The 21,446-nt window shown below is 51.5% G+C and overlaps 1 protein-coding gene across 3 annotated transcripts in view; it reads left to right on the forward strand.

The window, feature by feature from the left end:
* Positions 1–21,446, forward strand: part of MECP2 (methyl-CpG binding protein 2) — a 57,497-nt gene that overhangs the window by 30,531 nt on the left and 5,520 nt on the right. For all 3 annotated transcript variants that reach the window (XM_079911266.1, XM_079911265.1, XM_079911267.1), the window contains one exon: positions 20,055–20,405. In XM_079911266.1, coding sequence (XP_079767392.1) covers positions 20,055–20,405 — 351 coding nt within the window. The remainder of the gene's footprint in view (positions 1–20,054; positions 20,406–21,446) is intronic.

Consider the following 21,446-nt stretch of genomic DNA (forward strand, 5'->3'; position numbering starts at 1 on the left):
TGAGCCAGGTTCCTTTAGGATTAAATCCCGGCTTGTTCACCTACTAGCTTTCAGGTCACTTTTTCCTCCTTGAGCCTCAGTGTTGCCTTCATTTAAATGTTGCTTTTGTGTGTTGCTGAGCATTCAGTGAGATTGTATGTAAAGCGATGATAGTGAAAGTATTGGGAACATATCCTAGCCTGAGGTTTTTGGTGGACGGTATATCACCTGGGCAGTGGGTTAGCAACCTAGGAGTACTGTTAGCAGCTCAAAGGGCCCCGCTGGGCAGGGGATGAGAAGGGACAGGGAGCGCTCCTGGGGCCCACTCTGAGCAGCGCTCTCGGCAGGCCCTGGCCTCCAGCAGAGCACAGTGGTGCTTGACAACCAGAGGTTGTTTGCTGAAAGGAGGAATGCTGCGGTGCAATTTCTTGGGATCTGGGCGAGTCTGAAGTGTTTGGAGAAAATAGTTAAGCTGCAGATCACCACCCAGCGAATCATCCTAGGGTTAATGCCTGCCACTGGGCAGTGGGAACAGTGATTGTTGTGAGTGCACTGGGGCAGATTTTTAAATTTCCTTTTTATTCTAGACTTGAATGCAGCAGTTCTTACTGCTAACTTACTACCAGTCACCACTAATGAACAAAGAATATGAACAGGAAATTCATAAAGAAGAGATACAGGTGGCCAATGAAGATAGGGAAAGAGTTCTGCCTCAGTGATAATCAAAGAGACACACATGGAAACAAAGAATATGGCATTTTGACCTACCAAATTTGTGAAGATTAAAAGGACAAATAGAAAGAAAAGACCTAGTGCCAGCGAATGTTGAGATTGGCTCCTGCGGCGTAGTTCGAGCCCCATGTTCTGGGCTGGCCTACACGCACCGTCAGGTGAGGCCTTTCCTCGTCTCTGGGTGCATTTGGATCCGCTATTGAGCAGGTGGCCCATGCACATGGTTCACAACTCAGGAAGTGTGAGCTCTAGAGTGATGCTTGGTCTCTCAGTGTCCTTGCTGCCCCCCGGGCCCCTCTGCAGGGAACAGATGCCTCCAGGGGCTTGTATGTGTCTTTGAGGTGTTCTGTGCACATACACGCACTTCGAAACCTATTTTCATTTACCTACACCTGCTCAGGTCAGTGTGGCTAAGGTATATGTTTGTCCATTTCATCTGTGTTACTAAGTTTACTAGCAAGAAGCCATGCTTACCTTTTTATAAACCTTTGCAACGTCCGTATTTATCTCCTTTTTCATTCTAGTGCTGTTACTTTTTCCTTCTCCCTTTTTTCCCTGTCTTGGTAAAAATTGTTTGGGTTTTATTAGTCTTTCAGAGAGTGAACTTGTGGGCATTATTGTCCTGTATTACTGTATGTCTGCTTTCCAGTTCATTAAGTTATGTAAAATTTTATCTTTATTATTATATCTTCTACTTTCTTGGAGTACATTCTCTGGTTTTCTTTTTCTCACTTCTTACATTCTAAACTTAGCTCATTGGTTTTCAACCTTCTTTTCAAACATAAGCATTTAAAGCTGATCCTCAAACGATTTCTGCTCATCGAGCAAGTTTCAATGTGTCGCATCTCCACTTAAAGTCAGCTCAAAGGGTTTTTTTTTAATTTCCTCTGTGATTCCTCTTTGACCCACAAATTATTTAGAAATGTGTTTTTTAAATTTCCAAGTACATGGCTTTGTGGGTTTTTTTTTCCTAGTTACTATTTTTAAAAATAAGGTCCTAGCTAGGGTTTCCCTGGTGGCGCAGTGGTTGAGAGTCCGCCTGCCGATGCAGGGGACGCGGGTTCGTGCCCCGGTCCGGGAGGATCCCACATGCCGCGGAGCGGCTGGGCCCGTGAGCCGTGGCCACTGAGCCTGCGCGTCCGGAGCCTGTGCTCCGCAACAGGAGAGGCCACAACAGTGAGAGGCCCGCGTACCGCAAAAAATAATAATAATAAATAAATAAAAAATAAGATCCTAGCTAAATGGCACCATGCTCCAAGACTGTGGTCTGTGGGGCATCCGCTTCACAGCTTGTGGAGCAGTGCGGGACCACCCAGATGAGCATGGGCTGTCGGTGGGGCGCAGGAGCCAGAAGAAGCTCGTCTCCTTCATCTCATCCCTGGGATTATGAAAGCGTCCTCTCTTCCTACTGTTGTTCTCTCGACTTGAGTTCCTCGCTACTGGGGAGCATGTGTCACAAACTCCAGTTTCTCCAGGGGCTTTGTTAATTTTGGCTTTATTATTTATTTTGAGGCCAGGTTTTCAGTTTTAGAAACCGTTTTGTCTTCCTGGTGGATCGAACCCTTTAGCATCATGAAGTGATCCTCTTTGTAATTAGTCGTGCTTTTGCCTTGAATGTTGCTTCATCTGATAGTGGTGGTGCTGCAGCAGCTGTGTGTTTGGTCCGCGCTGCCACTTTTAATTTGCCTCCGTTCTGTGTCTTTATGGGTTAGATGTAGCTCTTGAAAATGGCAAATAGCTGGATTTAAAAAAATCCATTCTGCCATATCTGTTAACACCTATTTAATTGCTGATGCATTTAGATTTGTCTGTACCATTTTATTTTGTGCATTCTATTTTTTCCACATTTTCTGTTCTTTATTTTTTTCTCCTTTCTTGCCTTCTCCTGGATTGAGTTGTTTTTTTAATCATGGTAAGATACACATAACATAAAATTTACCATCTTAACCATTTTTAAGTGTACACTTCAGTGGCCCTAAATACATTCAAACTGTTGTACTACCATCTCTTGGAATGAGTTTTAATTGTTGTCATGCAGTATATGTAGTACCATACCCTGCTTTTTCATTTACCATTTCACAGTAGAACATAAGCATCCCCATTGTTACGGACGAAAGTGTTTGTTTGTCTCCCCACCCGCCCCCCGCAAATTCATATGTTGATGCCCTAACCCCAAATGTGAGGATGTTTGGAGATGGGGCCTTTGGGAGGTAATTAGGATTAGATGAGGTCTTGAGGCTGGAGCCCAATGGGATCAGTGTCTTTATAAGAAGAGACACCAAAGATCTCACTCCCTGCCATGTGCCATATGAGGACACAGTGAGAAAGCAGCCGTCTGCAAGCCAGGAAGAGGGCCCTCACCAAGGAATCTGCCGGCACCTTGACCTTGGACTTCCTGCGTCCAGAACTGTGAGCAATAAATTTCTGTTGTTTAAGCTACTCAGTCTGTTCTATTTCGTTATGGCAGCCCGAGCTAAGACACCCATGTTAAGAAAAACAGTGAACATCCTTTTAAAGCTAACTTAGATTCCATCACAAATTTAGTGTATCTTCTGTCTTGGCCTTCTGTTGACTCCCTACCCCTTACCTCTGGATGCTTCGTATCTTCTCTGTGCCAAGCTCTTCAAAAGAGGAGTTTATGTTTGTGATCTCACATCGCCGTTGATCAGCTCCTGGGATCACCTCTCCACTCAGTCCTTCCGCTCCCCCCACCGCCCCCCACACACTCACTCACTCACTCGTGCGGTGCTTCCGGACCAGCTGCTGTCTGCCTGCCCGATCAGGATCCACTCATGGAATCCGCAGCAGCCCACACAAGGCAGGCTGGTCCTTACCCATGCTCTGCAGGTGAGAACTTACCAGACTCAGCATTTATCTTAGTAGCCTCTCCGTGGCATCTGAAAATATTGATTTCCTTCTTGCAGCTCTTCACTGACAGAACGGGGAGTTAAACCAGGTCATGTCCTTTGGCCCTTGTCTCTTCATCCCCTCCCGCTACACTGGGCTTTGCGGCCTTCTCTCCCAGTATTCCCACATGATGATGAAGTTGTCTGTTGCCGCATGTGCCCCCTGCTAGGGTGAAGCCACTGAGGGCGGTGACTGCCTCTGCTTGCCCACCACAGCCTCCCCTTGGCATCTCTGGTGTGGCACTTGTTACTCTTCTTGTTCGGTGAGTGACATTTGTAGGTCCGTCAGAGGTCTGGGAGGAAGGCAGTTAGCAGCGAGGGGTGTGGCTCTTTGTAAATTACCCCCCAAGCTAAGACATTTCAGTAGAAGACTTTAATGCATTCTCAGATTTACAAAGTAAGTCCGCCTCAACCTACAGGTGGCACGTGAAACACTAGAACCAGAAACAGCTCAGCTAGGTTCAAGTGCCCTGGAATTTTTGTCCCATCAAGGGACCGTTTGTTTCAGGGCTGTGGTTCTCTCAGCCACTTCGACTTGATCGTGCATCCTGGGAGTGCACAGAAGCCAAGTCAAAGCTCGTCTGTGGAAAATGATCTGAAGTTGAATTAGGTGTTACCAACACACACCTGTCTCTGTTAGCTCCAGGAAGCTCTAATTTTCCAGAAGGGGGTCTCGTGGACCCTAGAGGTGTTTTCAGAGATCTAAAGTTAGCCAAGTAGGTTCTTCTCCACCCGGGTGCTGTCCCGTCCCCCACAGGTGAATCTTGGGGTTTCAGCTGACATCCCATTAGGTGGCGACAGAGAGCACTGAAAAGGAGTATGAAGGAACTAGAACTTGTTTTCACTTCTGTGAGAGAAAGGCTTGCACTAGTCAGGTTTTACCATGCAAGGCACGTAAAAGGCTTTGCCCTTTTTCTTCCTCCCATTCTCCTCAACCCACTGCCTGCCCTACCACCCTCCAGACCCCCCCCCAAAGAAGGTGGATAGGTCAGAAGGCTAAACAGCCAAAGCCCATGTCCTCTGGTTTCTGTCATGGTAGATAGCAGCACCGGTCCCGCAGGCTGGGAACCCGAGTGTCACCAGCCCTGCCGGTCTGTTGCCCTCCTCCCGCCACCGGCCTGATTCAAGCCTTCCAGCTCTCCTCCACGTTTCTCCCTGCCACGCAGTCCCTAGTGTCAGATGTCACTCTCCTGCTTTAAACGTGAGAGTGGGGCCCCTGTCCTCCAGTGGCATCAAGGCCCCTCACACGACTCTCGACTCTTCCGCTACCACTCCTTTTCTCATCCTTGTGCCCCTCAGCCACGTAGGACTGAGCTCATACTCCTGGCCTTTGTCCGGGTCCCCGTGCTGCATTTCCCCCTCCTCCTGGTTCTTGACTCGCCTCGGGTATCCCTTCCTGCAGAGAGTCCTTCCTAGGCCCCCAGGCCCCATCTGGGTCAGACCTCTCCTCTTGAGCTCTGGCTCCCTGCAGGTACCTCACAACCAGAGGGCGGCCTGTTGACTGTCCCAGCCCACACACCCCGAGCAGGAGCGCGTCCTCCGTGTTCATGATCTACGCTCTGATTAAAAGCACGCTGTGATGCGCAGGCCCCTCAACTCCCCGTCATGAGCTTGCTTGCCACCCTGGACAGCCCCCCTCCACTGGGGACTTGGTGCCAGGCCCACAGTCTTTGTCTCTCTGTTCCTGACCATTCCATCCCACAGGTGGCTTAAGCATGCACATAGAGGGCCCTCCTAGTGCTTGGCCCCCAACTTTTGATCACCTCTGTTCCAGTGACCTCAGCCACCTACTGCCAAGGTCACAGCCTGGACTTTGTCATCACTGGAAACTGCTCCACCCCTGGAGCTCTTAACAGACAGCTCCACTGGTGACAGAGACTTCCTGTTTTCCTAGCTCCCCAGGAATCTGTCAATTTTCCCTCCTCTCGTGAATCACACCCATCACTATACAAACGTGTTTTCGAATTTCCCATCTTTACCAAGCGCTCCCTCCTCAGCTCCTGCCCAGTTCTCTGTTCCCTCTTTGGCCAGGCTTTTCAAGACTTGGCTACTCAGTATTCCCCCTCCTCACCTCCCACTTTGCTCCGGCCCTAATGGATGTTTGTGTTACCCAGGCCAGTGGTGATTCCTCCTCTTGACAGGCTTGTTCCCTCCTGGAATCCCCTTGCTGTGTCTCTTCGGGGACCCCCACCAGCAGCCTCTCCTGGCGCAGCATCACTGGCTTAGTCGGTTTTATTTTCTTTGGCCACTTTCACATCTGAGCCCCCTTCTTTGTTTGAGGGAACTCTTACCCCATCCTATGAGTTTGCTGAGAGACCAGGTGACCTCTGACTGTAGTCGCTGAAAATGCCATACGCTTCTCTTCATAATTTCCCTTTCAGCTGGTACAGTGGATGGTAAACTACATGCCAAGGCCAAGTCTGGCCCACTGCCTGTTTTTGTAAATAAAGTTTTATTGCAGTCCAACCCCACTCCTTCCTTTATGCATTGCCTGAAGCTACCTTCCCGCTTCACTGGCAAGTTGAGTGAGTGTGACAGAGACGGTGAGGCCTACAGAGCAGGAAAAAACGCTTACTATCTGGCCCTTTACGGAAGAAAATGGCCTCAGCCCTCCAAGGGGGTATGGCCCTGCGCCTCGGGCTCTCACATCAGACCCACCCTCTCCAAGGGAGCAGGGCCAGCTCCCGCAGTGGCTGCTGTGTTGGCGGCCACTGCTGCCCCCTGCAGGGTGGCAGAGGCAGTGCTGGCAGCAGGGTTTGGAATATTGTTCTTGGCTAACGAGATTCAAACCTGTTTCTCCAACCCTCTGGCCACCTAATAGCCTTTTATTCCCCCCAGTTTTTGTTATTGGGGTAAAATACACATGAAAAAATTTACCATTTCAACCGTTTTTAAGTGTACAGTTCCATGGTATGAAGTATATTTATACTGTGCAGACATCACCACCACCTTCCATCTTCCAGTAGCTGTTTAATCAAGTCCTTGTCTGTGTAAATCAGCTAGAGTTGGTCTCTGTTGCTTGCCACCAATAATCTGGACAGATACACCTGATCGTCTTTCTAATACCTCACTCCTCTTTGTCTGTCTCCTTTGCTGACTCTTTCTCCTTGTCACAACTCCAGATAACAGGAGGAAAGTTGTCCACACACAAACATCTGAGGTGCCCTCACTTGTTCACCTGGCTCTTCAGACCTCTGCACCAGTGACTACCAGATCTCTGTCTCCAGCCTAGACCTGTAGAAGGCGAAATGCCTCAACATCGAAAACGTAAAATACGGAAGTCAGAGTCCTTGATCTCCTGCGCTCCCCCTGCCCCCAGCACACACATGCCCTCCACTGATGGCACCTAGAGCAGCCACCGCGTCGTCTGCTTAGACTCTGCAGTAGCCCCACACAGCAGGCAAGGAGGCCACTGTGTGGATCCCCAGCCAGAAGTGCAGTCCGCAGGCAGCCTCCAGCTGCTGGCTCCTTTGGGCTTGGCCTTGGCCTCAGCTGTGAGCACTTCCTCACTCGGTCACACCAATTCCAGGGCAGCGCCCAGGTGGCTGGATGAGGCAGGGGGTATAAAACCACTGCCCTGCCATCACTGCCCAAGGTGGCCTGGAGCTTTCTTGAGCCTGCATTGCAATTCAGCTTCATCCCCTGCCCAGATCTGCTTCCTCTCCCTTCCGTTCACGAGTGTCAATCCCTAATAAATGTTCAGTACCCCAAACCGTGAGCCCACCCCGTAGCACCTTGCGTCTGCCTGCCCCCTCGTCCCCGCCTCACACTGTATTTTCCATTAAGAGTGAACTTTTTCAGACTCTTCATCTGATCTTGTCGCTCCCCTGAGAAAAACCCTCTGAGGGCCTCTCATCCCTCACAAAATAAAATCGAAAGTCTATTTCCTGGAAGCAGGGCCGGCTTCCTGGACATGCAGCCTGTATAATGCCCAGGGCTTAGAAGAGCCACACTTGGTTTACTGTTCTACTGCGGCCATGTCACAATTCTCCATTTTTGAGTAAGAGGCCCTGCAATTTCATTTTATACTGGGCCCTGCATATTATGTAGCCAGGCCTGCCTCATTTTGAGCTCATTTTCTGCGCCTTGCTCACCTGGCTCCAGCCCGCCATTCTTGCTTTTCCTGGAACGTGCCAGACTGTTCCTGGGGTCGGGTCCTTGGCTCTTGCTGGTCCTTAGTCCTTAACGCCTGGGCCCCTCTTTACATGATCCCTGGGGGCGCTTGAAGAATTCTTTATCCTTGAAATTGAGGAGGTTAACCACAGTCCCTCTCGCTGGTGAGTGGTGTTTGTTTGTTTGTTTATCACATTTTCCTGGGAACATGGTGTGTTCTTTCAGGCTGCAGATGCAGCTCACTTCGTTTCAGATTAGTCCTCTTATAATATATCTTTGATGGCATCTATGTGCCATTTTGGGTTCCCTACTACAGGGACACGAATTATCCTTATGTTGGGTTGTCTTTGTCTCTCTTCCAGTGCTATTAGCTACACTCTAATTGCTTTAGCTTTTATCTTTTTCATCTGCATACACTGTTTGTCTAGTTTGATTTTCAGCTACGTATATTCTGTTTCTGGCTGTTTTTAAATGTATTTATTAGTTCCGTAATGATGTGTTTTGGTCTGCAGTTTATTTCCCTAGGTTGGGAATCTGCCCTTTCATCTTACTGTGTTTTATCTTCTCATCTTTGAACTGTTATTGAGAACATGTTCTTATAAAGTTGTGAGGAATTTCCTTCTCTTCCTTTTGTGTATTCTCTTCTTGGTGGGATTTTGCCTTTCCTGAGCCATCCGCCTCACTTTTATTTTGTCGCTTTTGGCCATGTTTCTAGAGTTACCATGTTGTTTCTTGTCAACTTGGCTCAGGCTTAGACGGCTCCATCCAGTCGTTCTGTTTGCTTTGGTGCAGCAGGGGGGTTCTGGCTCTCTCTTCCCCGTCTTCTGGCATCCTCTCTCACTGCTTTCCCCTCTGGGCTGTCATGAGCTCGTTCTCTTGTGGGCAGAGACAAGCTGTACACGTGGGGGAGCTGCAGTCAGGGGGACTCTTCGGCAGCATCTGGAGTCTTCTCTCTAGCCTAGGAATTGTGTTAATTGTCTTACGCCAGGGTTCAGTCTAGCCGCTTGAAGGACACGTATGCCATTCCTATAAGGGATAGGGGAAGGGGCCACCCCAGGTTCCCAGTGGTCCCCTGGCCTGGCTCGCTGGGTGCTTTACCTGTTTCTCCTGCACCTCCCGGTTGCAGCTTCTGTAGTTCCTGGGCCTAAAAGGAAAAAGTTACAGACTCCTACCCAGTTGCTTCTTTCCAGCTCAGTGAGGAGAGGTTTCGGGGTGTTGTGGGCTCCCCAGCACGGTTTCCAGGGGTGGGGCAGGAGCTCAGTCTTGCTGCTGCTTTGTTCTCTGGAATCCTTTCTTCGGCTGCCAGGTTTCGAAATGTACTGCGTTCGATTTTATGTCCCTTTCCTTCGTTTGCTGAATTCTGTCCTTCACACTCCTCCTCCCCACGTCTGTGTGTTTCTCCTTTTATTAGGCATTGGGAGAGAGGAGTTCTGTGGGACGTTGTAACCCGCCGTTTGAACCTAACCGTCTAATCCGTGTGGAATTGATGCTGTTGTGTGGCGGGAGGATGCAGTGGTCACAAGAAGCACGTCACGGCCTTGCCACCCCTCCGTGTTTTTCTCTGGTTGTTCACAGGCACTGATTCTAGGTCAGTCTCCGCTGGAGAGCTGGTAGTCATGTTCCCATTGTATTTTCTACCCAGTTAGTATTTGTACACAGGGAAGCCGCTGACTGGTTGATATTTGTCTTGTCACCAGGCACGTTAGTTACTTTTTTTTTTTTTTTTTTTTGCGGTACGCGGGCCTCTCACTGCTGTGGCCTCTCCCGTTGCGGAGCACAGGCTCCGGACGCGCAGGCTCAGTGGCCATGGCTCACGGGCCCAGCCGCTCCGCGGCATGTGGGATCCTCCCGGACCGGGGCACGAACCCGTGTCCCCTGCATCGGCAGGCGGACTCTCAATCACTGCGCCACCAGGGAAGCCCCATGTTAGTTACTTTTTAGCCGGTCCCCAGAGTTGTTTACGGGATAGAGATTAGTCCCTACTGCTTGCCCACTGCTGCCCGCTGCCCTTCTCTGGCCCTGCCTGCTCCCAGCAGTGCCCAGGGAAACCCCTCAGCCTGTTGCTGGCCTTGCCGTGTCGGCCTCTAGGCCCTTCCGTCTGCCACCGGCAAACCGCACTTCAGCCAGCCTGGCTTCTGGGTCCCACCGTTGTGACCTTGAAGATTTCCTCGGCCTCTGTTGGTGGGGGGGCATCCTGTCACCACCGACCCCCCTGGCAGGTCCCTCCTTGGCATCTCTCACGGTGCCTCAGCCACTGGTGGCACCCTCTTGTTTGCCAGCTCTGACAGACACATTTCCCCTTTTTTCTATTGTTGGTCATTTCAGTGGCTCCTATGTCATCATCGGGAAGCAAGTCTGTCAGGCATGCAGCTGCGGGGTGACGTACACTAGTGAGAGGCACAGCAATGAAAACAAGGGCATCACCTCAAGTGAGAGGAAAACAGTAATGACAGAAAACTGCAGCAGGAAGGAGCTGTGGGAATCTATTGCTGGGGACCAAAGAGGCAGGCGTGACCTGAGCGCCTGTGCAGACTGGCTGTGGGGACCTGAAAGCTGGATATTTGTCGTGAGGGCACCGGAGGCCAGCTTTGCCCCGTTTGTGAGGAGGGTTGCCGTGAGCACCCTGCGGCGTGGAGGAGACACGATGGAAGAGACGTAGCTAGATGTGGAGGCCGGGGAGCAAATGCTCACGACACAGGCTGTCCAGGGGAAGAGATGAAATCACAAAAATGTCAGTCATAACGACTGGCTTCTTGGTTTTCTCCCATTCTTAACTCATTTGGCCAGCCCCCTCTGCAGTGGCCTGCATGGGGACAGTTGGTGGTGAAGCCACCCAGCTTGGCTTTAGTCATGCTCCACGACTGTACCAGCTTCTCACGCCGGGCTCGATCCTTCCCCCACCCACAGCGGCCCCGCATCGCCTTCCGGAGCGCTCCCCCGGCTCCCGCTCTCTCCCCTTTCACAGCACTCAGCAAAATCGCTATGATTTCATTATTGACTGTATGCTTTGGAAGACGGTTTGTACCAGGAGAAAGAGAAGAAACGGATGCAGGTAGAAAGTGTGTCTTGTTACCGGAGCAGCCTTGGCCCCAGCACAGCTCGGGCCCACTACCTAGATTGTCAGCTACCGAATGACTGAGTAGGTGACATGAAACACCTCCACCCCGCTCCCCGCGTCCTTGTCATGATGACTTCTGTTCAAAGCTTGCCCCTCCTTGCTAGGCATTCCAGAGTGGAAGCAGTTTCTGCCACCTTACTTTACTCCTGTCTAGTTCCAGAACATTTTCATCACCCCCAAAGGAAGCCACGTGGAAAACAGTCTGGAGCTTCCTCAAAAAGTCAAGCATGGAGTACCCGTGTGACCCAGTGATTCCACTCTAGGTATAGACCCAAGAGAATTGAAAACATACACCCGTGCAAAAAACTTGTACTCAAATATTCACAGCAGCTAAAAAGTAGAAGCAACCCAGATGTCCATCAACAGATGAATGGATAAACAAAAAGTGTGGTGTGTCTATACAGTGGAATGTTATTCAGCCATAGAAAGGGAAGAAGTTCTGATACACGCTACAATGTGGAAGAGCCTTGAAAACATTGTGCGGAGTGAAAGGAGCCTATCACAAAAAGCCATATGGTATATGACTCCATTTATATGGAAGGTCCAAACAGGCAGATCCATAGAGACACAAAAGAGATTAGTGGCTGCCAGGGGCTTGGGAGTAAGGGGGCTGGGGAAGTACCTGCTTAGTGGGCATAAGATTTCCTCCGGGGGGGTGACAAAATGTTCCGGAACTAGATAGTGGTGATGGCTGTACAACATTGTGAATGTACTAAGTACTGCTAATGGTAAATTTTATGTCATGCATTTTACCACAATAAAAAGAAAGATCAAACACCCTCAGAATATTTAGCCAACAACCTTCAACTTGGCTAAATGCCTAGTCATTAAACTTCTTGGACTAGATTCCTTTCTGACCGTCGTGGTTACCGTGTCCTGGGTTTCAGAGATGGCATTCAGGTCAGCGTGGTCCAGTCTAGCATGTGTCACCGTAGGTCCCCACATTCGCCAATTTCTCTCACATGGACAGCAGAGCTACTTGCCTGAGCGTTGTAAAACCTGCCTTTATGATTTAGGGTAATGGGTGAAGTCAGCTGTCATTTTAGTGGGTTCTTATAGAAATTGAGATATAATTCACATACCGTGAAATTCACCCATTAGAGTGTACGCTGGCATGTAGTACACTCATAATGTTGTGAGCCATCACCTCTATCTAGTTCCAGAACATTTTCATTACACCCCCCGCCCCCCCCAAAAATCCTGTACCCATTAGGAGTCGTTCCCTATTACCCACTACCCCCGGACCCTGGCAATGAATAATCTACTTTCAATCTCTGGATTTGCCTGTTCTGGACATTTCATATAAATGGAGTCATAGTGTTTGTCTTTCTGTGTGTGGCTTACTTCGCTTAGCATAACGTCTTCAATTCAAGGTCCATCCATGCTATAGCAGGTGTCAGAGTTTCCTTCTTTTTTTTTTTGGCCCCACCATGGGACTTGTGGGCTCTTAAGTTCCCCGAGGCCCAGGGATCGAACCTGGGCCCTTGGCAGTGAGAACATGGAGTCCTAACCACTGGACCGCCAGGGAATTCCCCAGTTTCCTTCTTTTTTAAAGCTGAATAACATTCCATTATATGAATGAACCACATTTTTTAAATAAATTTATTTTTATTTATTTTTGGCTGCGTTGGATCTTTGTTGCTGAGTGCAGGCTTTCTCTAGCTGTGGCGAGCGGGGGCTACTCTTTGTTGCGGTGCGTGGGCTTCTCATTGCAGTGGCTTCTCTTGTTGCGGAGCACAGGCTCGAGGCACGTGGGCTCAGTAGTTGTGGCTCACAGGCTGTAGAGCACAGGCTCAGTAGTTGTGGTGCAAGGGCTTAGTTGCTCCGCGGCATGTGGGATCATCCCGGACCAGGGCTTGAACCTGTGTCCCCTGCATTTGCAGGCGGATTCTTAACCACTGCTCCACCAGGGAAGCCCCAGACCACATTTTGTTTCTGCATTTATGTGTACCTGGACACTTGGGTTGGTTGGTTCTACCTTTTGGCTACTGTGAACTGTGCTGTTATGAACATCAGCGTCCAAGTATCTGTTCGAGTCCCTGTTTTCAACTCTCTGGGGTCCATACCTAGGAGGGGAATCGCTGGGTCACATGGGAGCTAGCCACGTTTAACTTTTTGAGGAACTGCCTGACTGTTCTCCACGGTGGCAGTGTTTTTTCAAACTTCCTTCTCTCCCGTGTGTGGTAGACTCACGCTTTCAAGGTAAGACTTACCGTGTGGTGCTCATTGCCTTCATTCGGGGAGGGTTCTACCTTTGGGTGGCAAGAACTGTGTTTTATTTAGCTTTTCAAAACATAGACAGTTTCTTGCATCTTCTAAAAACTGGGGTGTTAAAAAATACACTGAATTCAGAGCGGGTCCGCTAAACTTCAGGTTCCACCATTGAAGCCTTTGAGCTGAACCCCATCCCCTTTTTTGCTCCCCAGAGACCACTGAGACCCTCTTCCAGTGCCAGTTTGATTTCTCTCAGATCTTTAAAGGGGCCAAAGCTGGCGTCTCAAAGCGCTGCTACGTTTATTGATTCGTGCAGAGAAGCCCCCTTGATTCTGCGATTCTGCAGCTCATACTGGAGGATGGAAGCGGCCACTGCCAGGAGGCCATGTCTCTCCTCTGGTTCCTGACCATTGACCTGGGGAAGTGGCCGCCACCCTGTCCTTCCGGTTCGTGGCTTTGTTGTGGTACTTGGGCTCCTTACGTAGCTCCATGGGGTGGATGACTGGGAATGAAAGGTGCTGAGACACTCCATCTCCTGAGATTGGCCTGATGCAAACATGACTGAAATTGGGAAAGGTCAGGATATTGCTGGTGCTCTGGAGGTTTCCTAGAGCTCACTCTGGAGGGGGCAGGATGCAGATTCAAGTGAAGAACACCTTTTAGCTGTGGCTTTCACCTGGCTTTGTGGCCTTTCTTTTCTTTTTCAATATGGAAGCCTTGGAGATTGAGTAGTCACACCTCAGCTGCAGTTGTCTGGTCAGCTGCACATGTCAGCTGTTGGCTGATTGCACCGCTGGAATGCACAGGAGCCTCGGGTCAAAAGAGTGCTATCAGACCCCTCGGGATACAATGATTTGGCCTGAAATCAAGATTCCGGCAACTCTCATTTTCCTTTGCTAGATCAAAGGAAGGATTTGATCTCATGTTTTCGTTTTAGCAGCAAAATTACCAAATGATGTTTTTTTCACACAAGAGCCTTCTCTCAGTCTTCGTAGATATTTAAGATTTGTGAAGGCCTTCTGCTTCAATGTGATACCTGCATTTCCCCCACACAGTGCACAGATTAGTTGTTCCATCGATATTAGAAGTCAGGTCCTAGGCAAGGCTGCCTTTGGCAGTGTTTTTTTTTTTTTTTTTTAACACGAGGAAGTACCTCAACACCTTCATTCACACTCACGGCTTCACCATACAGAGCATAACGCTGTTGAAAACATTGCAGTTCTTTGAGCCACTACAAGAAGGCACTTCTGCGAGGTTTTCAGCCTTTTCTCTTAATGTATTCATGTAACGTGAAGGCGTTCTCTTTAATTGTTAGGAAGCTTGACCGAAACGGCTCTTAAGTATTCCTGTCCAGCAGCAGTTTCCGGTTATGTTGCTGTCGTCTGCCCCTTTGTGGACACGTTGCCCCTGCCGCCGCTGGCAGTTGCTCCATCGCGCTCCTGAGCCCCGCAGGATGGCTCTCCTCAGAGCATTCATCCGGGGCAGTTCGTGCACTCGGGGGCTTCAGCATCAAGCTCACGTGCGACCATATTCACGTTGCCCAAACCCCCCGCTGCTGCCGTTGTAGCGCCTTCAGACCAGGGAGCCAGTCGCTCCTCGTTGTCCTGTCTCTTCAGTCTCCTTTTGCTCCTCACGCCGCAGCCCATTTTGAAGAGTCCAGGCCCGCCAACGTGTAGGATGCCCCTCTCTTTGGACTCTCCCAGGCGTTTCCTCGTGGCCTCTTCCTTCTCCCTGGCTCTTCTGCCGGCCTCCTCCGTCAACAGGACCCCTCCCTTCCTTCCCTGCCTCTTTAGCCTGCATATTCCTTACTTTCTGGCCAGCTTGTGAGTACAGGTAAGACGTTTTAAACACTGTCCTCTGTAATATCTTCTAGAAGATGTTCGGTCCGGCATTTTTAGTAGTTTCAGCAAGAGGAGTCTCTGCAGACCCGTCCGCCTCGTTGCTGGGAGCTGATCTGTGGAAGCCTGGGACCTGTCGTCCCAGCATGTCTGTCCTCCGTGACCCCTCCCTCTCCATCACTGTAGACGTCACCATCTGCCTTTCTGGGCCCTCGGTGACCACTCCGGCGTCATCTCCTGCCAGCCCCGACCCACCGGGGCCCAGGCGTCCAAAGTCATCATGTACTCACTGACTCAAGCCTACTGCTTTGCGTGCTAAACTAGCCCGTGCTACTTGAAGCTGATGGGCAGGGGAATGGGGCCGTCAGAGGAAGCGGAGGTAGCATACCATGTGCGTTGTGATCATCCCTTGGCAGAATTAAGCGCTGCTCCTGTGCACCGAGCAGGGAGACGACAGGAAGGAAGATGCACGCTGTCTGGAGGGTTGAGCGGCGGGGTGGCGTATTCAAAATGCACTGTGCGTGGAGCAGGGAAGGCCTATCGGAAGATGAGAGCGAGGGCTGGCCCAGAATGCATACACAGAATGCATACACAGAATGCTTATCCTGACTCGCTTCTCCCTCCAGGGAGGGGCGTCACAGTGGTGACAGGATAGGGCTATTGATAGTGCCGGCCCGGGCCCACCTGGTCTAGCCTGCCCCGAGCACTCCTTGTTGGCCTGGGACTGGGATAAGCACTCCTCCTCAGCCCTAAACACCCAGCTGTGTCTGGGCTTCCTCCGTGCCTGGAACAGAGGAGAGGATGCTCTTTCTTTGTTGCCTCCCCTCACCCCCGCCCCCGAAATTGGGAGCTCTAGAAGACCAGAGAATGATGCTGGTTCTACCCTGGCCTCCCAGCCCTTAGCAGAGGCTGGCTCAGGGCAAGGGCAGTCGATGAACACACGTCAGCTCAGGCATGACCTCAGGCAGGTTCCCTTGTCTGGTTGTACTTGCTTTTCTTTTCACCTATAACACTGAAGAGTTGAACAGGTGAATACCCCCAACTCTAAAATGTGTGAACTTAAGAACTAGGTGCTCAGTTCTCACGATCCTCTCAGCAGGTGTGTGTGTGTGCGCACATGCATGCAGAGATACACGGTCTGGAGGGCTGTTTGGTTTCTTCTTTGTTTTTTAATATTTATTTATTTATTTGGCTGAGCCAGGTCTTAGTTGCAGCACATGGGATCTTCATTGTGTCACGCAGGCTTTTTAGTTGTGGTGTGTGGGATCTTTTTAGTTGCAGCATGCGGGATCTTTAGTTGCGGCATGCAGGATCTTTTAGTTGCGGCTTGCATGTGGGATTTTAGTTCGCTGACCAGGGATCGAACCCTAGTCCCATGCATTGGGAGCGCAGAGTCTTAGCCACTGGACCACCAGGGAAGTCCCTGTTTGGTTTCTTTGAAAAAGTGTGTTTCAGCAAACCCTATAATCCTCCTGGTGGGGGGCCTTGAGTACTCGCCTAGTACCCCAGCCTGGCCCCCTTCCTCAGGTTACCCTGGCACTGAGCAGGTGGCTGGGCCGAGGGTAAACTCATTTGGATTACCTGTTTTCCATCATTTTTGCCTCCACTCCACACCCAGCAGAATGGCTTCCAGACTTCTTCGTGGGCTTTTATTTGTTTTTAAGCAGAGAAGTAGCAGTCAGAAAATAAAGTACCAAACACCTCTGTGCTCCTCAGTGCACAGAATTGAAAATCACCATATTCTCACAGTTGCTTCAAGTAATTTCAATTTTTTTTTTCTTTTGTCTGCATTGGGTTTTCGTTGCTGGGTGTGGGCTTTCTCTAGTTGCGGCGAGTGGGGGCTTCTCTTGTTGCGGAGCACAGGCTCTGTGCACGCGGGCTCAGTAGTTGTGGCATGCAGGCTCTAGAGCGCAGGCTCAGTAGCTGTGGCGCACGGGCTCAGTAGCTCTGCGGTATGTGGGATCTTCCCGGACCAGGGCTCGAACCCGTGTCCCCTGCATTGGCAGGCGGATTCTTAACCACTGCGCCACCAGGGAAGTCCCAAGTAATTTCAATCTAAAAGAGCTAGAATAATCACAGAGTTAAAGGCCTTTTTATTCCCATGTTTGGTGCTATTGAAACTTCATTTATTGTATACTTAGAAACAGTTGAAAAGGTAAACTTTATGTTATGTCTGTTTTATCACAATAAAAAATTCTAAAAATCCAAACAGTTCATTTAGGCTAAGTCAGAGTCCGGGCACAGGGGCCTCCCCACTTTGTAGTCAAAGAACTATGTTCTCCCCTCCTTGAGCTTCTTTTGGTTTGTTTATGTTGAAGTGTAGCTGGTTACGGTGCCGTGTTAGCTGCTCCTTCAGCTTCTCGACGCGGGTGTGGCTGTAGCTCCCCCCTGCTGCTGGCCCAGGCTTCGTCATCCTCGGTTGGTGGCATCACCATCCTCGCAGGCTTTGGCCATGGCCCTTAGCTCATCCCCGGCCCTCGTCCCCACACCGGCCAGCTCTGTTGCTCCACCTCCTGGTCACGTCCCCAGTCCTTGCCCTCCTCGCCCTGGATCACATGCCCAGAGTGCCCCAAGAGGCCTCCCACAGGCTCCCTGCTGCCCACTTAGGTCCCTGGCAGGCCATTCTCCACATAGTAGCCAAAGGGATCCCATCACACTCAGAATAAAACCCGACACAGCCCCACGTGCCCCCTCGAGGCCTCTCTGCTGCCTGGAACCTTCTTCCCCCATAAGCCCATTGGACCCTCACTTCCTTTATGTCTTTCTCTACTTCCCCCAACATCACCAAGTGGGTTTTTTCTTAACTATATTCTAATCAGTTCATTCTTTTGGACAGTCACCTGGTCACTGCGTAGCCCAACAGAGGAGCCCTTTCAACCCACGTCCTTTTGACCCTTCTGCCACCCCTGTGTGCTGCCCTGCCTTTCCACCCCACAGGCCACCCCAGAACTGGAGCCCCCACTTTTCCCCAGGCTAGCCTGGTTCCCCTCCGTGGATGCTAGGCATGTTCCCTTTTGTTTTCATTTTGGTTTTGGTTATGTAAACTTTTACATGATTCAGAAATTGAAATTCTGGTTTGACACACCCGGCGAGGTCTTGCCTCACTCCTGTCCTCACCTTGGTCCTGCCTACCCCGTGCCAGGACTGATTCCCTTCGTTTTTGCCATCTGCTTCCTAAAGTCCCCTTCTTTTCTCCCCCAGAGGGCTGCCTACAGTGTACGGTGTTCCCCTCACAGGAGGTCCTGGGGGTCCCTCACTCATGGTTCGGGCCGCCCGGCTCTCCGTGGTGCGCACGTCGGCGTCTGCCCAGCAGGTCTCTGGCGGCGGCCGTCTGGCTTGGCCACAGTCTTGAGCTGATGAAAAGAATGTTGTCGCCAGTAACATCGGGCATCTGTTGTTTTGCATTTCTGTGGGTGTCTCTTCAGGGTAGGTTTCTAGAAGGGCTGGCCCTAGATGGCATCGGCACCCTTGCTTGTACCTAAGAGGCATTCCTGGGGCGTGTGGTTTGTGCTTGACTTCACCATAGTTAAATTATCAGGGGAGTGCAGATGAGGGCTCTCAAGAAGCCAGCCTTTGCCATCGGTGCAGTGTTTTTCTCGGGCTCGGGACTGCCCAGGTTCCCGTGGTGACAGTGGGCTGCGGGCTGCATGGAGCTGCCCATGGCTCTTCCTCATCTCCCATCAAGGAGCTAAGCCTGGAGAATTAGAAAGTCAGCTGTGTGCTAGAGCTCACACTCGGGGCCCTAGACTTCTGGAGGCGGAGCCAGGATAGGGAGGAGGTCGGGGCGCGCCCTCCCCACACCCTGTCTCCCCATATGCCTGACCTGAGTGTTCCTGGTGCGAACTCACCACTGGTGACTTAGCCACGTCATTGGAGTCTGGTTGCCAGGGCACGCCGTGGTGCCTTTGTTGCGGTCTCCGCGGTTTGGCCAAGAAGGGAAGTCACTTGGGGTGGGCCGACGTGAGCCGCGTGGGCCCAGGCAGCTCTGGGACTGAGATCTGAAGGACAGAGGAGTCTGGCTCTTTTCCCGGATGAGATGAGCTGCTAACTGCGGGCTTCTCAGGTGCCTGATTCCGAGCCCACGATTCTTCTTTCAAGCCTCCCTGGCCCGGGTAGTGTTCTTGCCCTCTTGGCCTGGCCATGAGCGCATCATGGCCAGACCCTGATCCCGGGGCCTCACAGTGACCATTGCCGAAGTACACGAGGAGGGGACCCTACCGGGTGGGACGGAAGCATAGGGAAGGAGCTGTTCTGTTGGCATGAAGGAATGAGGAGGTGCCCGCCCTGGAATGAGGAGCGTGTTCTTCTGCACCTTTCCGTTCTCTCTGCTCTTCCATCCCATCGGCCAAGGCCAAGGCCCTGTGTCGTCAGGAGCGTCTGGTGATAAAGGCTCCCCGACCTGGGATTGCTCCTCTTCTCATGCCAGAACCCTGGGCATCAGTGTCTGGTTACCCACGTCCGCCAGAGTTTATACAACGCCTTTGTGACTCTTCTCCCTCTGGGGTGTTGACCCATTGTTGGGATGAGGAGACCGAGGCACGGGATGCTGAGCTCACTTGCTCAGGTCGCGTTTGAAAATGGCAAAGTCAGCATTTGAGCTCAGGTTGGCTGGCTCCGAATCTGCGTGTTTTTCCACAGCGCTGTGCTCTGCGCCACCGCCCAAGGGGCACTGTTGGACTGTTCCCGTCAGCAAGTTGTACTGTGCTGTTCTTACTGAGCACACGTTTGAGAAAACCCAAAACACAGAAGCTGTAGTAACAGCCAAGCCAGTCCTTCGTGACGAGGAGCCCCCCTCCATTTTGGTGGGTAGGTCCCTCTCCGGCAGTCGAGGAGGGCCTCTTGTCATCCGTCATACACGGAGGCCCTCGGGCACAGCTCGTAACACTGAGAAGTCACCTTCTCAGTGCAGGCATGCTAGGAGTGGGACTTAGGCCACGGCGCAGGTAGGGTGCGGTGGGCCATCGCCGTCAGCAGCCCAAGGGCTCTAAAATGATGTGTGCAGGGGAAGGGCATCTGGATCTGGGCGAGCACTGGCAGGGCAGCCCCTCTCTCAGGGCCCTGCCCACGCTGGGGCGCCCGGGGCCTCCTGTTGCTCACTGTTTCTGCAAACCAGTGTGTTCTCCGTGATACTTACATACTCGTTTAATACTTCAGGGAAGAAAAGTCAGAAGAACAGGATCTCCAGGGCCTGAAGGATAAACCTTTGAAGTTTAAAAAGGTGAAGAAGGATAAGAAAGAAGACAAAGAGGGCAAGCATGAGCCCCTGCAGCCAGCGGCCCACCGCTCTGCTGAGCCGGCAGAGGCAGGTAAAGCAGAGACCTCGGAAGGGTCGGGCTCGGCCCCAGCCGTGCCGGAAGCTTCGGCCTCCCCCAAACAGCGGCGCTCCATCATTCGCGACCGGGGACCTATGTACGACGACCCCACTCTGCCTGAAGGTTGGACCCGAAAGCTTAAGCAAAGGAAATCTGGCCGCTCCGCTGGGAAGTATGATGTGTATTTGATCAAGTAAGTAAGGGTGACTCCTGTTTCTACAGAGCGGGGAGGGCCGGGTGGGCGGGGGGTCAGGGACCGGTGCTAAAAAACTGATGGGGACCCCTTGGAGTGGTAGCTCTTTGCTGCTCCTTGATCAGGAAAATGTGTGTGCATAACCCCACCTCGGGTCAGGGGCTTCAGTAGTGACCACTGCTTGCGGGCGCGACCAGGTATGCTTGGAATGACCGCGTACGTAGGTCACTGCCCTGAATGAGATGTGCCCGGGGTAGCAGAGTGTGGCTTTCCGCACCTGCCGTCAAGGCCTCATCTGGAGCTGGAATAGCAGTAGGGCCTACCCAGGGCCTCAGTGAGGGCACCAGGAGAGGCCGCCTGGGAAGCAGTGAGGACGCAAGGTCCTGCCGTGCACACTGGCCTGGGCTGGGGATGCAAGGGAGCTCCCTGGGCTCGCTGCCATCTCCCAGCTGAGGGGCCCTCCTCAGAACCTGTTAACCTCTTCTTTCTGGGACAGTACTTCTCTGACATTGAGTCATGAACCCAAAGAAACAGGAGTTCATAGGACTCAGTCTACTCTGTGAAGCATGTTGGGACAGATGGGCTCTCTGATAGGGCCTCTGGGGAGAGACCCAGATGGGCTCCGTGTGCCTTTCCCACTGTCCCTTGGGCCTTTGTCCAGCTGTGGGCTGGTCGTCGGGTGTTACCTGTTGAAACAGAGTAACTTCGAAGCCAGAGCTTCAGAGGACAAGTGTGAATGCGTGCATTTCAGTTCTTCCCCTTAGATGGTTCCAGAAAGGTTAGCAGTTTTCAAAGGCTGCTTTCAGACAGCCTCATTTAATTCCAGCAACTCAGAAAAGGGTGAGCAAAGCGTTATCCTACTGACGGATGAGGAAACTGATTCCAAAAGAGGCTAAGCAGCGTACCCGAGTTAGCCTGACAGCTAGACAGGGTCCCCAGGCCAGACCCCTTTGGGGGCCAGAGGAGCTTGGTGGCAGGCAGCTGCTCGTGGGCATCCAGTCAGCACCAAGCCGTTCTGGCACCAGAGCAGGCCTCGCGGGC

The sequence above is a fragment of the Stenella coeruleoalba genome (assembly GCF_951394435.1).
Source record: "Stenella coeruleoalba genome assembly, chromosome: X".
Classification (NCBI taxonomy): domain Eukaryota; kingdom Metazoa; phylum Chordata; class Mammalia; order Artiodactyla; family Delphinidae; genus Stenella; species Stenella coeruleoalba.